This window comes from Populus nigra, chromosome 13 (genome assembly GCF_951802175.1).
Source record: "Populus nigra chromosome 13, ddPopNigr1.1, whole genome shotgun sequence".
In the NCBI taxonomy this organism is placed as follows: domain Eukaryota; kingdom Viridiplantae; phylum Streptophyta; class Magnoliopsida; order Malpighiales; family Salicaceae; genus Populus; species Populus nigra.
Genome location: NC_084864.1, coordinates 117,937 through 141,134, shown reverse-complemented (window position 1 = coordinate 141,134; position 23,198 = coordinate 117,937). Strand labels below are relative to the sequence as shown.

Sequence of the window (23,198 nt, the reverse complement as noted above, 5' to 3'; positions counted from 1 at the left end):
CTAACCATAGGCAAGGGAAGGTAAAGCTGGTGTTTGAAGTGCTGCTGCTCCCATAGTAGTTTGCCCATTGACAGGCAAGCTAATGAATTGTTGATTTGGAGCTGACCCATTTAGCAAAGGTACTCCAAGACAGCCTGCAATGCTTCTGGCAATACCAGTGCGATTTATCTTCTGTGTAAGCAATGCTCTTAATTGAGCACCAATCCACCCTCACTATCTTGCTGTCCGCCATGTTCTTTAACAGATGAAACCTTAATAGTTCGAACTGCAATCTCCAAGTTTCCATTCAAAGCACTTTGTGCAGCCTTTGCATTTTCAAGTTGAGTAAACTGAACAAATCCAAAACCTTTGCAATATTGTCCTGTCTCAAGGTTAACAGGTAGTTGTACAAGCTCCACAATACCAAATGCTTCAAAAAGCTGTCTAAGCTGCATTTCTGTCATGTAAAATGCATATTCCCAACATATAGTTTTCTGTTAGTACATACAATTCATCGTAGAACTCAACATGCCCAACCCCTTTTGACAGCCTTGAATTTCTTTCCATTATTAGTCGAACATCCATGACCTTGCCTGCTTTCGAGAAGAATTCATAAAAATTTCTCTTCGTTGCCTTCAAATACATAAGGTACGCAAAAACAGTTCTTTGGTCCCTTTTTGGATCGGTTTCAGGCTCCATCAGAGGTGAACCTGCAACATAAACTTTTTTTTTTTTAAAATGAGATTTAATTTTCAAACTTTTACAACCCGAAAAATCCCAGCATAAAATTGTTGTTTTTTTTTTATATACAGTAATTGAGAGATTTATTGATATAACTAGATTATCATTAAGCCAATTGAAAGCTAGCAAATGAAAACTGAAGTGAAGGAATACAAAGTTTTTTTTTTTTGGATTCGAGGAAACCCCACCTCCCGAAAAGCGCACTTTGTAGGCTCAGGTAAGCGAGTAAAACCCCAGCTGTCCCAGGCTCTTATAAGAGGTGCACGTCCTGACTCGAACTCGAGACCTGCTGTGCAGATCTCAAGCCCTTTGCCATCACGCTACACCCTTTGAGAACTAAGGAATACAAAGTTGATAAAAAGAATAACAGAGGAGTAAAATCCAAAGCTTATAACATAAAGCAAAATTACAATTGGAAGAAATAAAACCTATTACTTGGTCGACCATAGCAGGATTCCATCTGGGTCTCTAAACAAATCCATACCAGTGTAGGTAAAATTGCCATCAATTTCCTTTTTGATGATGAAGAATCAACTCAAAAATTGTATTTCAATCCAGGATCGTATATTAAAAAATCAATATGTTTTTAGCTAGCCAAATACCATAAAAAAGAATGGTGAATGCCTTAGGACGAGACTTTCCTCTAGCATGGATCCAAAACATAGGTAGCCCAACTCACTTCAAACACTTTCGATGTAAAACATTCTTAAAATACAAATTCTTTCTTTCAATACTCTATTTCCCTCTCACGACAGCAACTAGAAGGGTTGTAAGGTTGTCATGTGTCTTTTTTGCATTTGGGGTTTTAATGGATTTTAGTGAAATATATAAAATTAAATTATATAGAGCTTCATTACTTGAATGTTTAATGATATTACTTAGATTGATAATTATCATGTATTTAATATATTAGTTTTATTTTGATTTTGATTATTCTACAAGATTAGTTTTTGAACTAATAATAATGAAATTGTAAAAACATTATTAAAATCATGATTTTACTTTATTTTAATTGATTTTACTGAATTAGGATGATTGAAATCTGATTTTATCAAATTTCAAGTTAATTCTTAAAATGATTCAGTATATGATTCAATATGATAAGTATATTTAACTCGTCAAAATTTTAAGTTTTTAAAGTGATTGCATAATAAGTATATTTTACACATAAAATTCTATATAATTTTATAATTCAACGTGCGATTTTAACAGTATTGACGTGGCTCATCCCCTTCACAAGATAAAATTCAAAAGATATGGCACTGTTGCAAATCTCTCATCTCCATCAAAACGTAATGAATTTGCTATCACTGTAATTATAAATTAATCTTTCCTAAAATTAGAACACAAACGTTTTCTGGATTTCGATCTGTTGAGAGCTTCCCAGTCAAGAAATTCAAAGCATTGAAGCTGAAGCATTCAAGGGAACTTTACAAAATGGAAAATTGACAGCATGCGCAAAACCGAGTGATGATCTAATCAGGCCACTCGAATTTTATTACAGATAACATTAATTTTACAGCAATATATATAGCTGCAGCACTATAAAAGGAGTAAAACAGTCTACTTCATTGAAATTCAGATATGACATATTTTATTTAGTTGGGCAGACCAGTGTTACAATACTCCACCGTTCTAACTCAAAACTATGGAAAAGATACTAAAGGAGGCCGATCGCTCATTGGAAACCTTCTCTACTTGCTAGTATTGACACAGTACCATATGAAGCATGTATGACAAGCAATGGCATTGGCAAGAGGACATGTAAAGGGAGACTGATCACTCCTGAGCAACTTTCACTACTTGCTTGCCTACATTTCGGCCGCTGAATAGGCCTATGAATGCAGCAGGGCCACTCTCGAGTCCTTCAGTTATGTCTTCCACATAAACAATCTCCCCTTCTTTAATATACGGCAGAACAAAATCCAAGAACTTGGAGTATTGGTCATAGTACTCGTAAACCGCAAACCCTTCCATCCGGATCTGCTTAAAGAGTACAGCGATTAAGTTCTGCACACTTTCAGGCTGCTCGAGATTGTATTGAGAGATCATTCCACACAAAGCAATACGGCCATGGTGTCTCGTGTTTAGAAGGACAGCATCAAGCATTTTTCCTCCAACATTCTCAAAGTAAATGTCGATGCCTTCAAGGAAGTACCTGGCAAAGGAAACAATCATTCCTTTTTCCACTTGAGCCAATCCCCACAAGATTAACATTCAAAAACAAAAAAAGTAAAGCACATAATCACAGATTAATTAAGCTGCAGAACTTCTAGAGGTTCTGTAAGGCTTGAGAGTGCTATTTCAGATTGTCTCTTATGCAGACATCATACACTAACCTTTTCAAGGCTGCATCCAAGTCATGCTCCTCTTTATAATTGAAAGCATCATCAAATCCAAACTTGGTCTTCAATAGTTCAACCTTTTCTTTACTTCCAGCACTTCCAACAACATAACAACCTATCAGCTTTGCAAATGTTGAAGTAAACTCAATCCAGAAGGTCAAGGAAGGCAGCCACCAGCTGTCACTGTCCAGCGACCAGCCGCCCAGCCGCCAGCCACCAGCCGCCAGCCACCAGCCACCTTCACACCACCGTTCACAGTCGCTTTCACATTTAAATGTTGAATTTTCTTGTTTTGAATTCGGGTATAAATAGGTAGCTAAGCTTATGTTATTCTGTGTGGGAGATGATAAAGAGAAACACTAGAGAGAAAGAGAGAAAGAGAGGGTGTGTATTCAAAGCTTTTATTTAATTATTGTAAGCTTGTTATTGTTGAAATAAAACTTTGCGTTTTATCCCCTCTGAGTGTTGCAAAACCACCACCAGTGGTTCCTCCCACCAACAATTGGTATCAGAGCCCCGTTCGTTAAAAAACAGAAGTGTTTTGGGAGATATCCGAATTTTCAAAGTTGTCAAAAACCAGTTTTGATCATTCCACAGTGTAGATCTCATCCATACGAACTCCCTGGTGCAAAAACTCAGCTTGATCGGAGACGGAGGTAGCCCACACGCGCCGCCTGAAGATTCAGCACTGTCGCCCACGCGCTCCAGAGGTTGAAGACGAGTGATCCACACTCGCGCCATATCCGCACCGAGTCGAGCCCCCAAGCCGATAGTCAAGCTGAGCCGCAGCGAAGTGAAGCTGAGATGTAGCCGAGCTGATAGAATATTCCCCAGAATATTCCCGGTCCAACCCCAGCGAACCGCCCGACGCCCAGAATTGGTTTTTTTACCGGTTCAGCCCATTTCTGACCCATTCTCTACAAAGTCAGACCGGTTCCCTACTATTTGCACCATTCCGGATCGATCTATAGTGTCTATTTTACCAAATTCAACTCCCAGAAGGTGATATAGTCATTCCAAGAGCAAAATAACTACAGAAAATGCACATACACTCATCCCAAAGCTAACCAAAGACAACTATGATAGTTGGTGCATCAGATTGAAGGCATTCCTTGGTTCACAAGACTGTATAGACATTGTGCAATATGGTTATGATGAACCAGAGTCCAAAGAAGCTGAAGATACTCTACAAGAGGCAGAGAAGCAAGTCCTCAAAGCAAATAGAAAGAAAGACAACAAAGCAAAGACCATCATCTATCAAGGTCTTGATTAAGCTACATTCGAGATTATCACTTCCGCAGAAACATCAAAAGAAATATGGGAAGCTCTCCAACAAAAATACAAAGGTGCTGATAGAATCAAGAAGATTCGTCTCCAATCTTTGCGAGGTGAATTTGAATTATTGCAAATGAAGGCCTCAGAATCTATTTCTGACTATCACACAAGAATTATGGTGATCGTCAATCAGATGAGAAGAAATGGAGAAGCCCTTACAGATGCTCGGATTACTGAGAAAATTTTGAGATCCCTAGATCCAAAATTTGATTTTGTTGTTGTCGCTATTGAAGAGTTTAAAGAAGTGGACAAGTTGACAGTGGATGAACTTATGAGTTCTTTGCAAGCTCATGAGCAAAAGATCGTGAAAAGAAATGGAGATAAGGCAATTGAGCATGCCTTACAAGCAAAGTTGTCTCTCAAAGACAAATATGAGCAAGGGGAGACTTCAACAAGTGGATATACCACTCAAGGAAGAAGTCCACAAAGACGAGGAGGTTTTCAGCAATTCTAAGGAAGAGGATCTTGGAATACAAGTTTCAGAGGAAGAGGTGGCAGACATACCACCAGAGGAGGCCGAGGACAACAAACATTCACTCCTAAAGGAAGAGGAGGCGGTTACAATAACTGTGATAAGAGAAATATCCAGTGTTATAGGTGCAATCAATTTGGGCACTATAGCACTGAATGTCAAGGGAAAGCTCCATTAGAGGTACGTGAGCATACTAACTATGCAGAGGAGGATGCCAATAGCAGAGGAGCAGCTGCATTATTTGTCCAACAAGGACTTGACAAGAATCAAGAGAATATTTGGTATTTTGATTCTGGAGCCAGCAATCACATGTATGGCCAACGAGATCTATTTAGCGATCTAGATGAGACCATACAAGGTCTCGTCACCTTTGGAGATACCTCAAAAGTTCCATTCAAAGGTAAAGGCAACATCCCAATCAAGTTGAAAAATGGCGATCACAGCTACATCGCCGATGTCTACTATGTCCCAGCCATAAAACAGAACTTGGTGAGCATAGGTCAACTTCTGGAGAAAGGTTATACACTTTTCATGAAGAATTGTCATCTGACAGTTACAGACTACAATGGGAGATTAATTGCCTATGTGAAAATGTTCAAGAATAGGATGTTTCCTTTAAACATCCAATATGATGCAACAAAGTGTTTAAGTGCCATCACCAACAGTGAAGAGTGGCTTTGGCACCTGAGGCTTGGACATCTGAATTTCACAAGTCTGAAGATGCTAGCAAGCAAGAAGATGGTCAAAGGTATCCCCCACATTGATCATCTAGATGAAGTCTGTGAGAGTTGTGTCCTCAGCAAACATCACAGATCTAGTTTTTCCAAAGACGTTAACTGGAAAGCAAAGAGGCCACTGGAGTTAGTGCACACAGATGTGTGTGGTCCTATAAAGCCTATGTCGACTGGACAAAATAGGTACTTCCTTACTTTCATTGATGATTTTAGCAGGAAGACGTGGATATACTTTCTGAAGAGGAAGTCAGAAGTGTTCAATTGTTTTAAAGATTTTAAAGCAATTGTTGAGAAGCAAAGTGGCTATAAGATCAGAACCGTGAGATCTAATCAAGGTGGAGAATATACAGCAAATGACTTTGAAGCCTTTTGTACACAATAAGGCATCAGACATCAGACAACACTTGCATATACACCACAGCTGAATGGTGTAGCTGAGAGGAAGAATCAGACGATTCTTGACATGGCGAGAAGTTTACTCAAAGCAAAGAAGTTGCCCAAACAATACTGGGCTGAAGCTGTATCATGTGCAGTGTATCTACTGAATCGCTGCCCAACCAAAAGTTTGCAAGCTATCACTCCGCAAGAAGCATGGAGTGGTCACAAACCAAGTGTTACTCATCTTCGAGTCTTTGGTTGTGTGGCATATGCAAAGATCCCAGATGCAAGAAGGACCAAACTCGATGATAAAAGCGAGAAATGCATCTTTGTCGGATACGGTGAGAGAAGGATGGGATACAAGCTGTATAATCCCATCACAAAGAAGGTAATCATGAGTAGAGATGTTATCTTTGAAGAAGATAAAACTTGGGAATGGAAAAATGACCAAGAAGCAGTCAAATGGATCAGCACTGATTTGATCCTTGAAGATGAAGTGGAAGTACCACCAGTACTTGCAAAAGGTCCGATATTACCAGCAGATGAGCCACAAAGTCCGGAACACAGATTCCCTGTATTCAACAAGAGGAACACACCAGAATCATCATCAACACCAGCATCAACATCCTCATTGTCATCACCCAATTTTGGGTGATTCCCCAAAATTCATTTTTTTCCAAAAAAAAATTAAAAAAAAAATCAAAATAAAAAAATAAAATAAAGGCTGCAAAAATAGGCAAAAATCAAGCTGCAATTTTCGGAGGCCCAAATGTACGCTGTTATGCGCAAAAATAGAAAAATGCAAATTCAAAGGTCAAATTAAATGAGTATTGGACGAATTTGCATAAAAATTAAGTCTAATGACATAATTAAATTTTTAATGGGCCAATTTGATTTAATCATGGGCCAAATTGAATGTTAATTATGTTTAAGAATTAATTTGGGTCCAATTGAAGGATTTAATTAAGTGCAAGGGCTTAATTACACTTTAAGCGGGTCAAAATTAATTTGAGGTCTTAATCGGTGAAAAATTAAGTTTGGGGGCCTAATTTGAACTTAATTGAAAGATTGGAATTTTGAAAGACCTAATTTAATTTTTACCAAGTTTTTGCAAAAAAAAAAAAAAAAGGTCACTGTTCATCATCTTCCCCGCGAAACTGCCCGAGTGGCAGACTTCAAGGAGCATTTTCGGCCTCGTTTATTCCTCCAAATCCGACAACCCGTGCACCAAAATGTCCACAGGAAACCCCTTTATCCTCGAGAATGGTCCGGTCGGGTCGAAAAACTTTGAAACGGCTTCGTTTATTGGCCCAAAGTGGCCACCTTGTTCAGTCTGCAGCCTTGGATTGCCAAAATTTGGCAGCTCGAGGTGCACACTTTGAACCAACGGCTTGGATTACTCGAGTCGAATCCAGGGCTGAGACTTTTTCCACATTGAAGACAAGATTACCCTCTTTCCAGCCCTATAAATAGGAGCAATTTTCATGCTCAGAGGACGGGGGAAATCGAGCTAAAAGTTGGCCGAAAACCTGCCTTCTGTATTCATTTTGCCTGCAAACAATCCTTTTTCTGCTTCCTCTCTCCACCGTGGCCTTCAGCCACCACCACCTTCATCACCTGGCTTCTCACCATCATCCCCACCTCCAGTAGCCATAAAACCATCTCACGTGACAGTTGCACCACTTCTCTCCCTCTCTCCTCTGTAAAAATCTTCTCCTCTGCCACCGTGACTCCAGCAGCGGCGGCGAAAGCAGAGGTAGCATCCACCACCTTGCCCAGAAGCTCTCTTCCTTCCCAAAGGCAGCCGAGGTAGCAGTTCTCTCCTCAGCCACACCAACAGCTCCAGCCGTGAGCTTTCCTTCTCCTCTGCAGGACTCGTTTCCTTCTTCTTCCAGCCGTGACCAGTGCACGCCGCCGGCCTCACCACCTCCAGTTGCACCGCGCTCCACCAGCCAGGCCGCCAACTCCCTCCACGCCAGGTAATTCTCTCCTCCCCTTCCCCTTCTTCTTCGTCGTCTCAGTTCTCTGTTCATGCAGTGTATTATATCTTTTTTTTTTCAAAAAAAAAACAATTTCAAAAATTAAAAAAAATCCAAAAAAATTCAAAAATCATTTTAAAAAAAACTTGTGACTCTTTTAAATATTTTTCTGCCAAGTTTGCTTAATATTGGATTGTATACTTACATTGTAAGATACAAGTCCGGTATTAAAATACCCGGTTTTCTCCGAAATATTTTTTTTAAAAAAAAATTTCAAAAAAAAAAAGAAGAAATATTTTATAGCATACGGCCAAGTCCTAAAGAATTTTCCAAGCATGTTTTCAAAAGAAATTCTATCTTTCTCACATTTTAAAAATCCAAAAAAAATGGATATCATAACTAGTTATGATCATCCATTAGGGTTTGGCCAAAATATCAAAAACCTTTTTCCAACTTTTTTTTAGGATCCAGATGTAGGCTTTAATATTTGTGGGGTGTAAAATTACACGATAAAGTACACCCTCGGGTATTAAAAGATACAAGGTGTAAATAAATGCAATCCTAAAATTTAGATTTTAGAATGGTTAGGATTTAACCCAATAAGATAGAGACTCCCTCACGAAGGGAGATCTGTCTTGAACCTTAGAAAAGACCAACGAATAGAAACTCGACCTAGAAAAAAATAATCAAACAACAATGCAGCTTACCTTAGGTAGGGTGCACTGGGGGTGATGCGTCTTCCCCTTGCACAACCAGTCCCTTACTCAGACTCTCGCAGACCATAGGTTCCTAGTGACCATAATACTAGGTGGCGACTCCAAAGAACCAAGCAAAACACAAATAATAGAAAAAATCGCCAGTGGACGCCGCGCTGATTTTGACGTGCGACAGAATGGCGACTCCACTGGGGAAAGTCATGTCTGGTCGGACTAAGCATTGATTGTTTGATTGTTTTCTTTTTGTTGGTCTTTAATTTTAGCTCGCATTTTTACTGCTTTAACATGCATTTTAATTTTGCGAATAAACCCAATTCTAGGTTAGGTGGGGAGTAGCGGTCTACCTCATGACTTTCAGTCGGGGTTCAGATTCGTGAAACATCCAACTATGAACTGAGTGTTTACTCAGTAATGGCGGTCACAATGTGTCCCAACCATTCTTTGTAAACCCTTATACTGCCTTCACGTGAGGTGGTCACTGGGTAGTTCATAGACCCTTTTGAAGACTAAGTAGAAAGCCTACCCATCATGTAATGACCTAAAATATTCCTTTAGAGCGTGAACCCCTTTACATATTCATTTTGCGTGGGTTTTTGCCAGTCATACCCAATGTACATACATTTGCATCCACACACATACATCCATCCATTATAAATAACATACATACATGCAACAGGTTGAAATATAGGTCCCCAAATAGCCTATAACACCTGACTCTGAACACAAAACATGGAAGGTGAAGAGTGTGCTCACCGTGACACCCATTTCCAAGAAGAGTTAGAATCTCTGAAAGAAAGCGTGGCTCGCCTCACTAGCTTACTCGAGCAAACACTTAGAAATGCCTCTGGTGAAGGTCCTTCCAACCGGCCTGCTATTTTTGTTCAACCTCCAGCAACAGCTCAACCCGAAGAAACAATGAGTGAACATGGTCATGAACCTCCACACAATCCAACTTTTGTGCACTCAATGCCACCAGCACCAACCCCCGCAGTCATAGATGCATTTGCCAATGAGTCCCACAAGACCAAGTCATCTAATAAGATGGCAGCGCTAGAAGCCCGAATCAGAGCCATTGAGAGGGTAGACTTGTACGATCCAGTACGAGCAGTAGAAATGTGCTTGGTCCCAAATGTGGTTGTCCCGAAGAAATTTCGTGTTCCTGAATTTATCAAATATACTGGGACACAATGCCCCACAACTCATCTCAAATCCTACTGTAACAAAATGGCAGAAGTAGTACATGATGAAAAACTACTGATGCATTTTTTCCAAGATAGCTTAAGTGGGGCAGCATTAAACTGGTACATGAGATTGGACAACACCAAGATCCAAAGATGGAAAGACTTGGTGGATGCTTTTGTCAAGCAATACAAGTATAATATGGACATCACTCCTGACAGAACCAGTTTGTCCAACTTAGAGAAAAGGGACATGGAAAGCATAAGGGAATATGCTCAAAGGTGGAGAGACCTAGCTGCTCAAGTACATCCTCCACTCCTGGATAAAGAGATGGTCACTCTATTTGCCAACACGCTCAAGGACCCATACTACGAGCATGTGATTGGTAGTTCGGCCCAACAATTTACTGACGCTGTGGCAGTAGCTGAACGCATAGAGCAAGGAGTAAAGAGTGGTAGAATCTCTGCATCTGTGGAGAAAAGAGGCTTTGAGGATAAAAAGGAAGAGGTTGACTATGTTGAAAGTGGATGTAGGGGTAGGAAGAACCCATTCCAGAACTATCACACTCCATCCCCTTCACCCCAAATTTCTAACATCAATCTCAGCCCTACATTCCTCACAAGAAAACCTGAGCCTCAAACCAAACACCAAAGAGTCCAAGAGCAACTACCTCCATTACCGTTGCCCTTAAATGAGATGTACCAAAAGCTACTGAGCATCGGGCGTATAGCTCCAGAACCTTTGACACCTTTGCAACCACCTTACCCCAACTGGTACAAGCCTGACCTCACTTGCGAGTACCATGCTGGTGCTACGGGACACAATATTCATACTTGCAGTGCCTTCAAGAAGAGGCTCATGCATTTGATTAAAGTTGGATGGATAACCTTCGAAGGAACTCCAAACATGAGTTTGAACCGTTTACCCAATCATGCTTCAGGTACTGGATCGGTGAATGCATTGGAGGTGGAATGCTCTGAAAACCTCAAAGCACTGATGGCAAGAGCAAGGTGTGAAAAAGGAAATGTGCACTCTCAAGGATAGAGGACCAAGTTCTGCTATAGAATGGGAAGATGGAGCCTACCCAATTATTTCCTTTTGTTTGATCATGTCTGTTTCAACCTGTTTTAGTCTTATTAGCAATTTAGCTCATAATGCCATAAGACTTTCTCTCTCAAATGAGCCTTTCCTGTTAATAAAATCATGTGTTTTCCTGTGTTCATGACATGCCTTCATTTTTTTGTTGTTTCATGCAAATAACACATTGAACATAACCTTTAAACATGAAACCATTGCGCCAAGAATCTTTGGGCGTGTTTCCCCTTTCTTCCAAAACTATGCATGTTTTCACAAGGATTTTTGGGAAATCAAAGTTTAGTACAAAAACAGAAATCATGTTGGTGTCTGTTCAAATAAACAAGTTCTGAAAATTCAGGTGATTCCTTAGAGAGGTAACCATACACCTAGAAAACCAAAAAAAACATCATGAAGTGACTCTAAAGCTGAGTTTTATTTGCATGAATAATGAGAAATCACTCTGCATACTCGCATGAAAGCAAGACTTACCGATCCTAAATGCACGCATTTGAGATGAAGAAAGGCCATCTTTGATAATCCTTTTGCAAGGCTGAAATATTTCCTTTGCAGTCCCCTTTTGAGCCTAATAGATTTCTCTTGAAATAACCTTGGCTAGGATCACACCCCACACTGGGGGGTAAGTGCCAAAAAAAAAATTCTCAATGATTGAAAGTGCCCAAATAACTCTTGGGGGCATGAAAAACCTCAACGATTGAAAGTGCCCGAACAATACTGGGGGGCATAAAAGAAAATTCTCAATCATCAAAGATGCCCATACAAAGCTGGGGGGCATGAAAAAAAATCCAAATGATCCAAAAATTTGGAGCAAAAAAAGCCAATGCAATGATGCTCAAAATCAAATGAAGAAAAAAATGAGAAAGAGCCCAAGCCCAAGTTGGGATATAAGCACTAGTGATCCTTAGTCTTAAAGTCCCTTAAACACCTTTTGAGCCTACAAATATCCTTTTCTTCATAGCCAATAGCCCAAGCCTACGTTACGTGCCTAATCAAGCCCTTTCTAATCAAAGGCAAGCAATTTGGATCGGTAGGCAGTGCTTTCTCATGCGAAGCAAAATCATTATTCATGCAAACAAAATGAATGCTTTAAAAACAGTTCTCAATAACCCTCAAATTGATATTTCAACCTTTTGTGACCCACCAGATGTCACTTCTTCACATTTTCGTCGAAAGACGGTTCTCAATAACCCTTAAATTGAAATTTCAACCTTTTGTGACCAACCAGATGTCACCCTGTGTTCTTCACATTTTCATCGAAAGACGGTTCTCAATAACCCCCAAATTGAAATTTCAACCTTTTGTGACCAACCAAATGTCACTTCATATTTTTCATCAAAACAAAAACCAAAAGTTTTCATCACTTCTGAAAACCTCTCCATAGGAATCACTTGAATTTCTTCAGAATGAGTTTGCTTTGAACAAACATCAAAATGATTTCTGTGTCTGGAATAACTTTGAAATTCCAAAAATTCTGCATGAAAACAACTCTTTGTAAATAACCAAACCTTCTTTCACATAGCCTCATCCCCAAACCTGATTTGAATACTTGGGGGCATGATCAAACTAGGGGCAATCAAAAATAGCTGGCAGAGTTGGCTCCATGAGTCCCTTCCTAGGAAAAATGTCGGGCAAAATTGGCAACCCTTGAGGTAAAGGGGTGGAGGACAAAGAAGTGTGATGGTATTCAGTCCTTCCTAGAGGTCAAAATCACAAGATATGACTCGAGTAAGCAAGAGCGAAAAGAGCCATCGAAGCTTACTATCAGAGACTCAAACTTTTGAGAAAATCAGAACTCCATGAAGAAAGGAGAACTCCATGAAGAAAAAAAAGGGACCTACATTTCTCAGGTAAGTATACATGCATATTGATCATGATGCATAACCTTCATCTTGATAGATTAGTGTCTCACAATCACCGCTTTTTGAGTGGGCTTTCGAGCCCTCACCTTTTAGGTAGTGTGTTCTCTAACCCTACCTCCTCTTTTTAGTGGGCTTTCGAGCTCTCACTTCTTAGGTAGTGTGTTCTTTAACCCTACCTCCTTTTTTTAGTGGGCCTTCGTGCCCTCACACCTTAGGTAGTGTGTTTTCTAACCTTGCCTCCTTTTTTAAATGGGCTTTCGAGCCCTCACACCTTAGGTAGTGTTTTTTCTAACCCTACCTCTTTTTATGAATGGGCTTTTGAGCCCTCACATCTTAGGTAGCGTGTTTTCCAACCCTACTTCCTTTTTCGAGTGGGCTTTCGAGCCCTCACATCTTAGGTAGTGTGTTTTCCAACCATACCTCCTTTTTAGTGGGCCTTCGAGCCCTCACACCTTAGGTAGCGTGTTTTCCAACCCTACTTTCTTTTTCGAGTGGGCTTTCGAGCCATCACATCTTAGGTAGTGTGTTCTCTAACCCTGCCTCCTTTTGAGTGGGCTGTTAAGCCCTTACCATTTAGATAGTATGCTTTATAGCCCTGTCTATCTTCCTTAAGAGTGGGCCTTCGAGCCTTCACACCTTAGGTAGCGTGTTTTCCTAACCCTGCCTTCTTTTTAATGTGCCTTAGAGCCATCCACCACCTTAGGTAGTGTGTTTTCCAACCATACCTCCTTTTTAATGTGCCTTCGAGCCATCACACCTTAGGTAGCGTGTTTTCCTAACCCTGCCTCCTTTTTAATGTGCCTTTGAGCCAACCATCTTAGGTAGCGTGTTTTCCAACCATACCTCCTTTTTAATGCGCCTTCGAGCCATCACACCTTAGGTAACGTGTTTTCCAACCCTGCCTCTTTTTAAGGTGCCTTAGGGCCATCCACCATCTTAGGTAGTGAGTTTTCCAACCCTGCCTCTTTTTAAGTGCGCCTTAGAGCCATCAACCACCTTAGGTAGTGTGTTTTCCAACCATACCTCTTTTTAATGTGCCTTCGAGCCATCACACCTTAGGTAGTGTGTTTTCTAACCCTGCCTCCTCTTTTGAATGTGCCTTAGAGCCATCAACCATCTTAGGTAGTGCGTTGTCCAACCCTGCCTCTTTTTAAGAGCTCCCTCGAGTCCTAACCTTTTAGGTAGTGTGTTTTTCTAACCTTACCTCCTTTCGAGTGCGCTCTCTAACCCTTAAGAGGATTCATCATTCCTCAACAAGATGAGTCAACCATATCTCATCCTTTTTTTCTTCTTTACAACGCTTATTATCTAAAGTCTCTTACGAGACTTTCTACCATAAGCATTGTAAAGAGGGGGGCAACTGTCATCACCCAATTTTGGGTGATTCCCCAAAATTCATTTTTTTCCAAAAAAAATTAAAAAAAAAATTAAAAAAAAAATCAAAATAAAAAAATAAAATAAAGGCTGCAAAAATAGGCAAAAATCAAGCTGCAATTTTCGGAGGCCCAAATGTACGCTGTTATGCGCAAAAATAGAAAAATGCAAATTCAAAGGTCAAATTAAATGAGTATTGGACGAATTTGCATAAAAATTAAGTCTAATGACATAATTAAATTTTTAATGGGCCAATTTGATTTAATCATGGGCCAAATTGAATGTTAATTATGTTTAAGAATTAATTTGGGTCCAATTGAAGGATTTAATTAAGTGCAAGGGCTTAATTACACTTTAAGCGGGTCAAAATTAATTTGAGGTCTTAATCGGTGAAAAATTAAGTTTGGGGGCCTAATTTGAACTTAATTGAAAGATTGGAATTTTGAAAGACCTAATTTAATTTTTACCAAGTTTTTGCAAAAAAAAAAAAAAAAAAGGGTCACTGTTCATCATCTTCCCCGCGAAACTGCCCGAGTGGCAGACTTCAAGGAGCATTTTCGGCCTCGTTTATTCCTCCAAATCCGACAACCCGTGCACCAAAATGTCCACAGGAAACCCCTTTATCCTCGAGAATGGTCCGGTCGGGTCGAAAAACTTTGAAACGGCTTCGTTTATTGGCCCAAAGTGGCCACCTTGTTCAGTCTGCAGCCTTGGATTGCCAAAATTTGGCAGCTCGAGGTGCACACTTTGAACCAACGGCTTGGATTACTCGAGTCGAATCCAGGGCTGAGACTTTTTCCACATTGAAGACAAGATTACCCTCTTTCCAGCCCTATAAATAGGAGCAATTTTCATGCTCAGAGGACGGGGGAAATCGAGCTAAAAGTTGGCCGAAAACCTGCCTTCTGTATTCATTTTGCCTGCAAACAATCCTTTTTCTGCTTCCTCTCTCCACCGTGGCCTTCAGCCACCACCACCTTCATCACCTGGCTTCTCACCATCATCCCCACCTCCAGTAGCCATAAAACCATCTCACGTGACAGTTGCACCACTTCTCTCCCTCTCTCCTCTGTAAAAATCTTCTCCTCTGCCACCGTGACTCCAGCAGCGGCGGCGAAAGCAGAGGTAGCATCCACCACCTTGCCCAGAAGCTCTCTTCCTTCCCAAAGGCAGCCGAGGTAGCAGTTCTCTCCTCAGCCACACCAACAGCTCCAGCCGTGAGCTTTCCTTCTCCTCTGCAGGACTCGTTTCCTTCTTCTTCCAGCCGTGACCAGTGCACGCCGCCGGCCTCACCACCTCCAGTTGCACCGCGCTCCACCAGCCAGGCCGCCAACTCCCTCCACGCCAGGTAATTCTCTCCTCCCCTTCCCCTTCTTCTTCGTCGTCTCAGTTCTCTGTTCATGCAGTGTATTATATCTTTTTTTTTTCAAAAAAAAAACAATTTCAAAAATTAAAAAAAATCCAAAAAAATTCAAAAATCATTTTAAAAAAAACTTGTGACTCTTTTAAATATTTTTCTGCCAAGTTTGCTTAATATTGGATTGTATACTTACATTGTAAGATACAAGTCCGGTATTAAAATACCCGGTTTTCTCCGAAATATTTTTTTTAAAAAAAAAATTTCAAAAAAAAAAGAAGAAATATTTTATAGCATACGGCCAAGTCCTAAAGAATTTTCCAAGCATGTTTTCAAAAGAAATTCTATCTTTCTCACATTTTAAAAATCCAAAAAAAATGGATATCATAACTAGTTATGATCATCCATTAGGGTTTGGCCAAAATATCAAAAACCTTTTTCCAACTTTTTTTTAGGATCCAGATGTAGGCTTTAATATTTGTGGGGTGTAAAATTACACGATAAAGTACACCCTCGGGTATTAAAAGATACAAGGTGTAAATAAATGCAATCCTAAAATTTAGATTTTAGAATGGTTAGGATTTAACCCAATAAGATAGAGACTCCCTCACGAAGGGAGATCTGTCTTGAACCTTAGAAAAGACCAACGAATAGAAACTCGACCTAGAAAAAAATAATCAAACAACAATGCAGCTTACCTTAGGTAGGGTGCACTGGGGGTGATGCGTCTTCCCCTTGCACAACCAGTCCCTTACTCAGACTCTCGCAGACCATAGGTTCCTAGTGACCATAATACTAGGTGGCGACTCCAAAGAACCAAGCAAAACACAAATAATAGAAAAAATCGTCAGTGGACGCCGCGCGGATTTTGACGTGCGACACTCATCATCAGAAGGACCAAGAAGGATGAGAAGTCTAGAAGAGTTGTATGACGTCACTCAAGTCATGGAAGATACAACTCTGTTTTGTTTCTTTGCAGATAGTGACCCACTTAGCTTCAATGAAGCTATCACAGAAGAGAAGTGGATAGAAGCAATGGATGAAGAAATACATGTCATTGAGAAGAATGATACCTGGAAGCTGACTTATCTACCAGAAAACAAGAAAGCAATAGGTGTCAAATGGGTGTACAAGACAAAGAAGAATGCAAAAGAGAGAAGTGCAAAGATACAAAGCAAGATTAGTGGCGGAAGGCTATAAACAGAGAGAAGGCATTGACTATGGAGAAGTATTTGCTCTAGTAGCCCGGCTAGAGACAATCAGACTGATGATCTCACTAGCCGCACAACATAGATGGAAGATATATCAACTTGATGTGAAGTCAGCATTTCTGAATGGCTTCCTAGAAGAAGAGATCTATGTTGAACAACCACTTGGATACATTGATGCTGAAAATGAAGGCAAAGTATACAAGTTGAAGAAAACTCTCTACGGTTTGAAGCAAGCTCCGCGTGCTTGGAATACCAGAATTGACAGGTATTTTCAAGACAATGGATTTGAAAAATGTCCATATGAACACGCAATTTATGTGAAGAAAGAAGCAGATGGCAGCATATTATTTGCGTGCGTATATGTTGATGATTTGTTATTCACCGGCAACAACCCTACCATGTTTGAAGAATTCAAGAAAAGCATGGTACAGGAGTTTGAGATGACAAACATTGGTTTGATGGCACACTTTCTTGGCTGAGAAATGGTGCAAAAGAAGAAGGGATTTTTGTATCCCAAAGTAGTTATGCCAAAGACATTCTTGAAAGGTTCAAGATGGAAAGCTGCAATCCGGTATCAACTCCAGTTGAGAATGGAGTAGAATTGAGGAAGAGCAAAGTTGGAAATGTTGATCCAACTTACTTTAAAATCTTAGTAAGAAGCTTAAGGTACTTGACATGTACCAGACCGGATATACTCTACGGAGTTGGTCTTATCAGCAAATACATGGAGACACCAGACCAATCTCACTTGAATGCAGCCAAGAGAATTCTTCGCTACATCAAAGGCACAATAAATGAAGGTATGTTTTATACCTCAAGTACAAATTTCAATCTCACTGGTTACTCGGATAGTGATTGGGGTAGAGATCTGGATGAAAGAAAAAGCACAACAGGGTTTGTCTTTTTCATGGGAGATACATCTTTTACATGGTCATCCAAGAAGCAATCGATAGTAACGTTATCAAGCTGTAAAGCTGAGTATGTTGCTGCCAACTCAGCTGTGAATATGTTGAAGTTTTTAGGATTTCCTCAAGAAAGTCCTACAGAGCTCTATATCGATAATCGATCAGCGATTGCATTAGCAAAGAACCCGGTGTATCATGAACGAAGTAAACACATTGATACACGTCATCACTTCATCCGAGAACATGTGAAGAACAAAGAAGTTGAGCTGATATCCTGCAAGACAAATGATCAAGTTGCAGATATCTTTACAAAGCCATTGAAGGGAGAAATATTTAGCAGATTGAAGTTCATGCTTGGCATGAAATCCCTCGATTGAGTTTAAAGGGGGAATTTGTTGAAGTAAACTCAATTCAGAAGGTCAAGGAAGGCAGCCACCAGCCGCCAGCCACCAGCCGCCAGCCACCAGCTGTCAGCCGCCTTCACACCACCGTCCACAGCCGCTTTCACATTTAAATGTTGAATTTTCTTGTTTTGAATTCGTGTATAAATAGGTAGCTAATCTTATGTTATTCTGTGTGGGAGATGATAGAGAGAAACACTAGAGAGAAAGAGAGGGTGTATATTCAAAGCTTTTATTTAATTATTGTAAGCTTGTTATTGTTGAAATAAAACTTTGTGTTTTATCTCCTCTGAGTGTTGCAAAACCACCACTAGTGGTTCCTCCCACCAACAGCAAATTGCCCAACAAGCTGACCAATTGCGCCTGATGCTGATGAAATGTAGACACGGTCTCCTTCCTTGGGAGAACCAATGTCAAAGAAGCCAAAATAAGCAGTCATGCCAGGCATTCCTGTAAGATCAAAAGCACAAATTCAAAGAATATGGCTCCTTACAGTCTTAACTAAAAACAACTTCACATAAGAAAATCATATGGGCCAAGAGCATACATACCAAGAATTCCAGTGTAGTAGGAAAGGGGTATATCATCAGTATGGTTGATTTTAAAGAGGTATTCAGGTGTTGTTATTAGACTGTATTCTTCCCTGCCGATTGTCCTTCCCCAGACCAAATCACCTTTCTTGAAGTCAGAGTGCCTGGAATCAACAACTCTAGCCACTCCATATCCAACAATTGGCTGCTCAATGTCTCCAACAAGAGTAAGTAAATTCACAGTAACTAGCAATAAAATTACCATAAATAATCGTAATATAAATTATAACAATTCAACAATGAAAGAGGGAGATTGAGAACATACAGAGCCAAGGGAGTAGGAAGATAGTTCAGGTTCACCGGGTGGCAGATCTCTCTGCATCCGTCCACGCATGAAAGGATCACAAGACAAGTAGAGATTCTTAACCAGCACAGCATCTTTACCACTCTCTTCTTCTGGCACTTTGAGTTTGATGTTACTTGTCGTCAGGTACAGGTTTGATTCTCTTGGAAAACCACTCACATAGTCCTTGAGGATCACTTGTTTGTTGCTGATCACTTCCTCACTATGAACAAAATGGTGATAAAATATTGCTGATGATGTACAAGGTTGCAAAAGGCAAAACATTATATAGACATGCATTAGCTAGATCTTGTTGAAAAGTCAATTGCAAGCGCAAGATTGCAGATATTATTCGAAGTACTGTTGATTTGCTGATGATGTAAGTGCTGATTGTAGTGTTAATCATGACCTAAGTGCTGACCAGTAGCCTCACAAGATTTTCTTATAGAATATGGGCCTGTCAATTTGGAAGGAGGGCCTCAATGTTCAGAATATGGGTCTGTCTCATAAATCAGAACTTACACCTAATAGTGACGGGCTTGTCATTCCAAATAGTTGTAGGAGTAGCCCTTGGTATTTAATCAATAAAATATTTTCTTAGAATGTGAATATTTATGATCAGGATCTGAGATTCTTCACACTGTAATCTGCAATAATATTTGGTATATTACAATCAAAGGTATTAATTTCATTCTATGCACCTATAAAACTCAGTTTTGTAGCTTAACAATTATTTGTTTTGGTATTAGAACTTATTTTTCAATTTCATAATTTATGTTATTTTCGCAAAATTATAATGTTGATAATTTACATTGTATATATATCAAAAGAGTTTTTTACATCACCAAAACTATTTATTTACTACTAGTATATTATTGCATTCACTATTATGCTAGACTCACCAACACTATTGACTACTACAATATTGATGAGTCTAGTCCTTTTTTTTTTATTGAATAGTTATTTTTTTGGTTCTTGAATTTTTTTTTTATCCTTCCATGTTATATTTTTATATGTATAAGCTTGATAGTTTGTTTTGATTTATGTTCTATGTTATATTTGTGATGTCAAAAAAAAAAAAAAACCTTGTATAGATTGATGCTCAATTTTACAAAATATAATTTAGTTATATTAATTGAGAAAATTTAAATAACAGGGACCTGACTTTAATGCTGGAACAACAGAAAACCTATATATTTTTTTTAATTTTATTGTTTAATTTCAATTAAATTAATTTATTTGTAGCTGAATTATAGGTTCTGAATAGGTTTTCTAGATTAGGTGAAAATTTTTTAATGTTGAAATTGAGAAAGTTTAAATAATAGGGAGCAATTTTAATGCTAAAACAAAAAAAAGGCCCTTTTTTACTATTTATGAAACATGAAAAAGTATAATTTGCTCCTTAAAGCTTTTACTTTTCCATTTTTGATCCTTGTAGTCAACTAAACTTTTTTTCTTTTATATTTTAGTTTTGAAATTTTTAAGAAAGGAGAGAGTCACTAAAATAAATTATTGTATTGGTTCATGTTGATTGTCTAGCACGTCAATATTTTTACCAGATGGATAGGTTGAAGTAGCTTACTCAACCTATGAAGTCTCAAATGTATAAAAAAAATTAACCGAACTAGGTGTTTGGAAAATTAATTTTCTCCTTTGTACTATAATTGCAATCGTCGTCGGGCGGAGACGTGCCACAAGATCAAGCAAATAAACTCCCTTCATGAGCTAAGGACGTATTACATTGTTTTTAAGCTAAGACAGAGAGAAAATATCCCATTTGTATATGTATATATACTATATCTGTTACGTAATAATTTATTTTTTTTTTGCTTGATCAACTATATATATAGCCCCTCATTAATTAGGCTCTTATAGACAGCTAGTGGGCTGAACAAGTCCTGAAGCAACTCCACCAGCATTGCTGCATGATGCTTCAGCTGGCTGATTCTTGTAAGTGAGCTTTACATCTTCTAATTTGATCCCAGTGCATGGATATTTTTTGCTACAATCAAATTTGACCGCCACTTCTGTTGCTGATGATCCATGAATGTCTTGGTAGGTCACATCACTTATTTTCACACCAGAAACCTGTTTAATGTACAGCAAAATACAGCAAGATTTATGTATGTTTTGGATGTTAGCATTCAAAATGAAAAGAACGGTATAGACAATAGATTTGACGTGTACCTGGCCAGGGCAATTCTTCTCGCCGGGGCAATAGTTTTGGTCTATTACAATGGGATTTTTGACATTACTCATGACTGCGTGTTGGAAAAGAATATCTCTAGCAAAACCATTGCTAGGCCTTCCCCATGACTTAATTCTCAGTCCATTTTCTGTACCGGTAAATGTAGTAGTCTTGACTGTAACATTTTGCACACCAGCCTCTTGGGATTCTTTGCCTAAACTTCCAATGCTACAATGTCAACCATATACACATCATTTCAGTTCCCATAATTAGCAACACATTAAACATTAGGAGCAGATGATAATTGATATAAACTTCTAGTTGATGTTATAATTTCTTATTTACCTGATTCCATGGCCAGGTCCACATGCCACATTTTCAATCCACAAACTTGAGGTACCGGGGCCAATCGATACACAGTCGTCACCTGTTCCAATCCTAGAATTCAATATGGTGACACCGGTTGATGATTGAACGTGAATGCCATCCGTGTTAGGGCTGTTTCCGGCGGCAGAGACTTTGACTCCTTGCACTTTGACGTTTTGGCAACCATTGATGACAATGTGAAACAACTGGCTATTTAATGATGCCAATCCAGTGATTGCAATGTTTTTTGAATTGGAAAACTCAAGTGACTGCACAGTAAATAAATTAACAAGAAAAATTAAGACCTTGAAAATATAATATCTATCTTTAGTCTACTGACCAAAATATTGTAAGATGATTAATGCCATGCATGCATGTGCTTTATTATCATACCGTTGCGCCTCTGGGGCAACCCTTGCCGGAATTCTTACAAGACCACAGTCCAGCACCCTGGCCATCAAGAGTCCCTCCAGTTACAGTAACCCCATTAACATGCTCAAAGATTAGCCAATTTTTAGCGTTACCAATGACTTTATAATCTGATGGGGCGACTAGGGTGCCATCTATACGTACCAAGATAGCACGGTTCTTGCAAGGACCCTGAAACCTCACTTGACCTAAAGAGAAACTCCCTTTAGGAACAGAAATTGTGGCTGGTTGTGTTGAGGCACATGCCTGTGCCCAAGCAGCAGCAAAGGCCTTGGTTGAGTCAGTTTTTCCATCAGGTTTGGCACCATAACTTAACACACTAAATTGTGCTGCCTTTGCTAGAGGTGAGAAGGCAAAGAAAATGATGAAGAAAAGGGTAATAGGATGGGGGATCATTGGAAGTGGAACGCCTGCCATTGATCTTTTTGGTATCGGATAATATTTGAATTGATGCAAGTGATGAGTAGTTGAAATGGAGAGATGGGAATCTGAAGCAGCTGAAGGTGGTATTTATAGGAAGTTTGGATATAGAATGCATGTGGAGATTTAATATTAGGTATTTGAAAATATAAGGCATAATCCATATTCATCTTTTATGAAAAATAAAATAAAATAAAATAACGGATGCTATTAATGCATTCATATTGATTAGTTTCTCATGATAAAATAAATAAATTTAAAAAAACAAAAATTTAAAATATAAAATAAATTTATTGTTAGAATAGTTTTAAAATAAATTTATATCAATTTAAAGTATAAATTAATAACAAGTAAACATATTTTTTCTACCTCGAGATAGAAATTAAATGCTATTTAAAAAACTAATTATTATTACTTAATGGTAATTAATGTTGTAGTAGTAATTAGTGAAATTCTCATATCAAATTTTTAATCTAACCATAGAAGTGATTAGATTAAAAATTATTAGTGTTTATATATATATATACACACACACCGATTAATTTATTCATCATTACAAAATTTTAAATTATTTAATTCGAACAACATTTAACTACCATAACCTTACACTAACTAACTCCCTGTTAATGGAAAAAATTAAGATAGATTAGGAAGTTAATTCATTCTATGTCTTAGTGCCTCAACCTTGAAAAGTTGATTACGTAGATAGTTTTCCACATTATTTTGGTTATTAATACACATTATTTAGGATATATGAAAGAATTTTTGCCAAATGAAATTGTTGAAAAGTGGGATTGAACGTGACAGGTGGAGCAAAGAACGGAAAGAAAAGTGGGTATTTCTTTTAATTAAGTTTTTATTA

The 23,198-nt window shown here is 38.8% G+C and overlaps 5 protein-coding genes across 5 annotated transcripts; 1 reads left to right on the top strand and 4 right to left on the bottom strand.

The window, feature by feature from the left end:
* Positions 1 to 678, bottom strand: LOC133671213 (uncharacterized). Its single transcript, XM_062091894.1, has 2 exons — positions 488 to 678; positions 1 to 187 (listed from the first exon to the last, which is right to left on the bottom strand). The coding sequence occupies exons 1-2, from the start codon at positions 676 to 678 to the stop codon at positions 1 to 3; spliced, it is 378 nt and encodes a 125-aa protein (XP_061947878.1).
* A 1,709-nt stretch (positions 679 to 2,387) lies between these two features.
* On the bottom strand, positions 2,388 to 3,806 carry LOC133671424 (2-alkenal reductase (NADP(+)-dependent)-like). Its single transcript, XM_062092194.1, has 3 exons — positions 3,566 to 3,806; positions 3,060 to 3,303; positions 2,388 to 2,878 (listed from the first exon to the last, which is right to left on the bottom strand). The coding sequence occupies exons 1-3, from the start codon at positions 3,804 to 3,806 to the stop codon at positions 2,500 to 2,502; spliced, it is 864 nt and encodes a 287-aa protein (XP_061948178.1). The 3' UTR covers positions 2,388 to 2,499.
* A 5,602-nt stretch (positions 3,807 to 9,408) lies between these two features.
* On the top strand, positions 9,409 to 10,902 carry LOC133671423 (uncharacterized). The gene has a single exon (XM_062092193.1). It carries the CDS (start codon positions 9,409 to 9,411, stop codon positions 10,900 to 10,902), a length of 1,494 nt encoding a protein of 497 aa, XP_061948177.1.
* Positions 10,903 to 17,446: 6,544 nt separating this feature from the next.
* LOC133671422 (NADP-dependent alkenal double bond reductase P2-like) lies at positions 17,447 to 19,218 on the bottom strand. The gene is made up of 3 exons (XM_062092192.1): positions 18,916 to 19,218; positions 18,612 to 18,795; positions 17,447 to 18,510 (listed from the first exon to the last, which is right to left on the bottom strand). The coding sequence occupies exons 1-3, from the start codon at positions 19,216 to 19,218 to the stop codon at positions 18,371 to 18,373; spliced, it is 627 nt and encodes a 208-aa protein (XP_061948176.1). The 3' UTR covers positions 17,447 to 18,370.
* A 1,584-nt stretch (positions 19,219 to 20,802) lies between these two features.
* LOC133670686 (polygalacturonase-like) lies at positions 20,803 to 22,333 on the bottom strand. The gene is made up of 4 exons (XM_062091254.1): positions 21,881 to 22,333; positions 21,467 to 21,756; positions 21,121 to 21,349; positions 20,803 to 21,021 (listed from the first exon to the last, which is right to left on the bottom strand). The coding sequence occupies exons 1-4, from the start codon at positions 22,331 to 22,333 to the stop codon at positions 20,803 to 20,805; spliced, it is 1,191 nt and encodes a 396-aa protein (XP_061947238.1).
* Between the last annotated feature and the right edge of the window lie 865 nt (positions 22,334 to 23,198).